The 1,939-nt window shown below is 60.3% G+C and overlaps 1 protein-coding gene across 1 annotated transcript in view; it reads right to left on the bottom strand.

Annotated features, from left to right (window-relative positions):
* Nucleotides 1–1,510, bottom strand: part of GAL3ST1 (galactose-3-O-sulfotransferase 1) — a 3,517-nt gene extending 2,007 nt beyond the window's left edge. Inside the window, exon 1 of the mRNA XM_008945814.1 lies at nucleotides 1,386–1,510. Within this exon, the coding sequence (XP_008944062.1) occupies nucleotides 1,386–1,510 (125 nt within the window). The remainder of the gene's footprint in view (nucleotides 1–1,385) is intronic.
* Nucleotides 1,511–1,939: the final 429 nt, after the last annotated feature.

Genomic DNA, 1,939 nt, shown 5'->3' with positions numbered 1-1,939 from the left:
GGGGAGAGACGGGCAAAGGGGTGAGGGCAGCTCGGCCGCTACGGCCACCGTGGAGCCTCGGCCACCTCCCTTCCTGGAGGAGATGGACTCGGGCACGGGGGATGGACCTGGAGATGGGTGCTGGACCTGGGGAAGGAGGGCTACACCTGGGGGTGAGTACTTGCCCCAGGGATGAGTGCTGGACCTGCAGAAGGAGTGCTACACCTGGAGGTGGGTACTTGCCCCAGGATTGGATGCTGGAGCTGGGGAAGAACTGCTACATCTGGGGATGTGTCCTTGCTCCCAGGCACCCCAGTGGAAATGAGCCCAACCTTTGGCAGAGTGCCCTTCACCCCCCACCACATGCCCAGCAGGACCGGAGCACCCACCTGGCAACAGCCTCTCAGTGAGCAGGGCAGAGCCCACACCCCCCATGAGCTCCCTGCCGTCAGATCCACCTTTAGCCAACAAACCAAGCCTATCTACCCTGTGGACAGCCCCAGCCACTGAGGATGTGCTGCTACAGGGGTCACCCCTACCAGCAACAGTGCAGCCTGAGCAGGGGGTCCCCATCCCTCCCTACAGGCACAGCTCTGGTGGCCCTGGTGGAGGTGATGTTGAGAAGTGCTTCAAGACAGGCTCTCCGTGGCCTCAACTCCATGAAAAGCAGCTGGTAACGTTCTTGTGAGGTCTGGAAGCCCTCAGCTCCTTGTAGAGTAGTGGAGGATCCAGCATCCCAGCAGGGAAGGACATAATTCCAGTGCGTGGCCCTGCAGATGCTCTCTGAGAACATCTTGTGTGCTACCTGAGCTGTCTGCAGCAGGGAACAGAGCCCACGGTGTCAAGTGACTTTGGGCACTGTGACTGAAGTTGCAAAGCTGATCCTCCACAACAATCCCACCTGGCAGCACCGGCCAGCCCTGCTTCCACCACCATGGACAACTCGGAGCTCTGAGCCTCCCCACACCCATCTCAGGGGCTGGGTTTGCCTGTGGCAGTGCTCTGGTCTCTCCTGAAGGACAAACCCTTGATAAAGAGCACCCAAACAGCTGCCCTCGGCTCTGCCCACTGCTCCTGGCTGCTGCGGAACAGCTCCTGTGATGCTGTGCCCTCTCCTGGGGGACATGACCTCCTGCACCCCCTGATCCCCCCATCACCCAGGAGCTGAGTGTTTGCTGCCCTCTGCAGCAGGGCTCCCTGGGCCGAGTGTCCCCAGCCCGCTGGGGAGCTGTGGTTCCTCTTCCCTCCACCCAGGGGACAGTCCCCAGCAGGAGGCTGTAGGAAGGGGACATCTCGATGGGAAGCCACCAGAGGCTGGGAAGTCCCAGGACCATCTCCAGTTGGGGGTGCCCAGTGCAGAATGTTGGCCAAGCTGCCGGGGGGACGCGTGGGGACCCCACACTCACTCTGTCACGCTGACTTGCAGCGGGGGGATGGCGTAGGAGTAGAGCAGCAGCATGAAGCTGGTCAGGAGGGTCCCCAGGACGAGCCCCTTGCACATGGACTTCCAGTGCTTCCCATGGTGCAGCATCCTGGTCACCTGCAGCCAGAGGAGAGGAGAGGAGAGAGGAGAGCTGTTAGCACCAAGGGACTGTAAGCGGGGACCGAGGGGACTCTGGGACTCAAACCACAAGGAAATAAAGCACAGGGGCACCCCACAGCCATGGGAAGTCCCAGGAAGCACCTCACAGAGCTTTTCGGTGCTGACACTGCCAGGAGACGTGAGCCAGCACCAGGTGTGTCTTGAGTTGCTGGCTCAACAGATTTGTGGCCAAAGAGCAGTGGCTCTGCTTGCCCTGAGCACCCTTTGTCTGCCTGGAGAAAACCCAAATCACAGAATCCCAGAATCATTCTGCTTGGAAAAGACTTTTCAGATCATCGAGTCCAACCAGCACTGCCAGGCCCCAACTGCACTGTGTACCTCACACAACATCTCCACGGCTTGGCAAACCCTCCATCG

The sequence above is a fragment of the Merops nubicus genome, unplaced genomic scaffold (assembly GCF_000691845.1).
Source record: "Merops nubicus isolate BGI_N331 unplaced genomic scaffold, ASM69184v1 scaffold42888, whole genome shotgun sequence".
Classification (NCBI taxonomy): Eukaryota; Metazoa; Chordata; class Aves; order Coraciiformes; family Meropidae; genus Merops; species Merops nubicus.
This window is presented reverse-complemented; position numbering and strand designations above follow the sequence as displayed.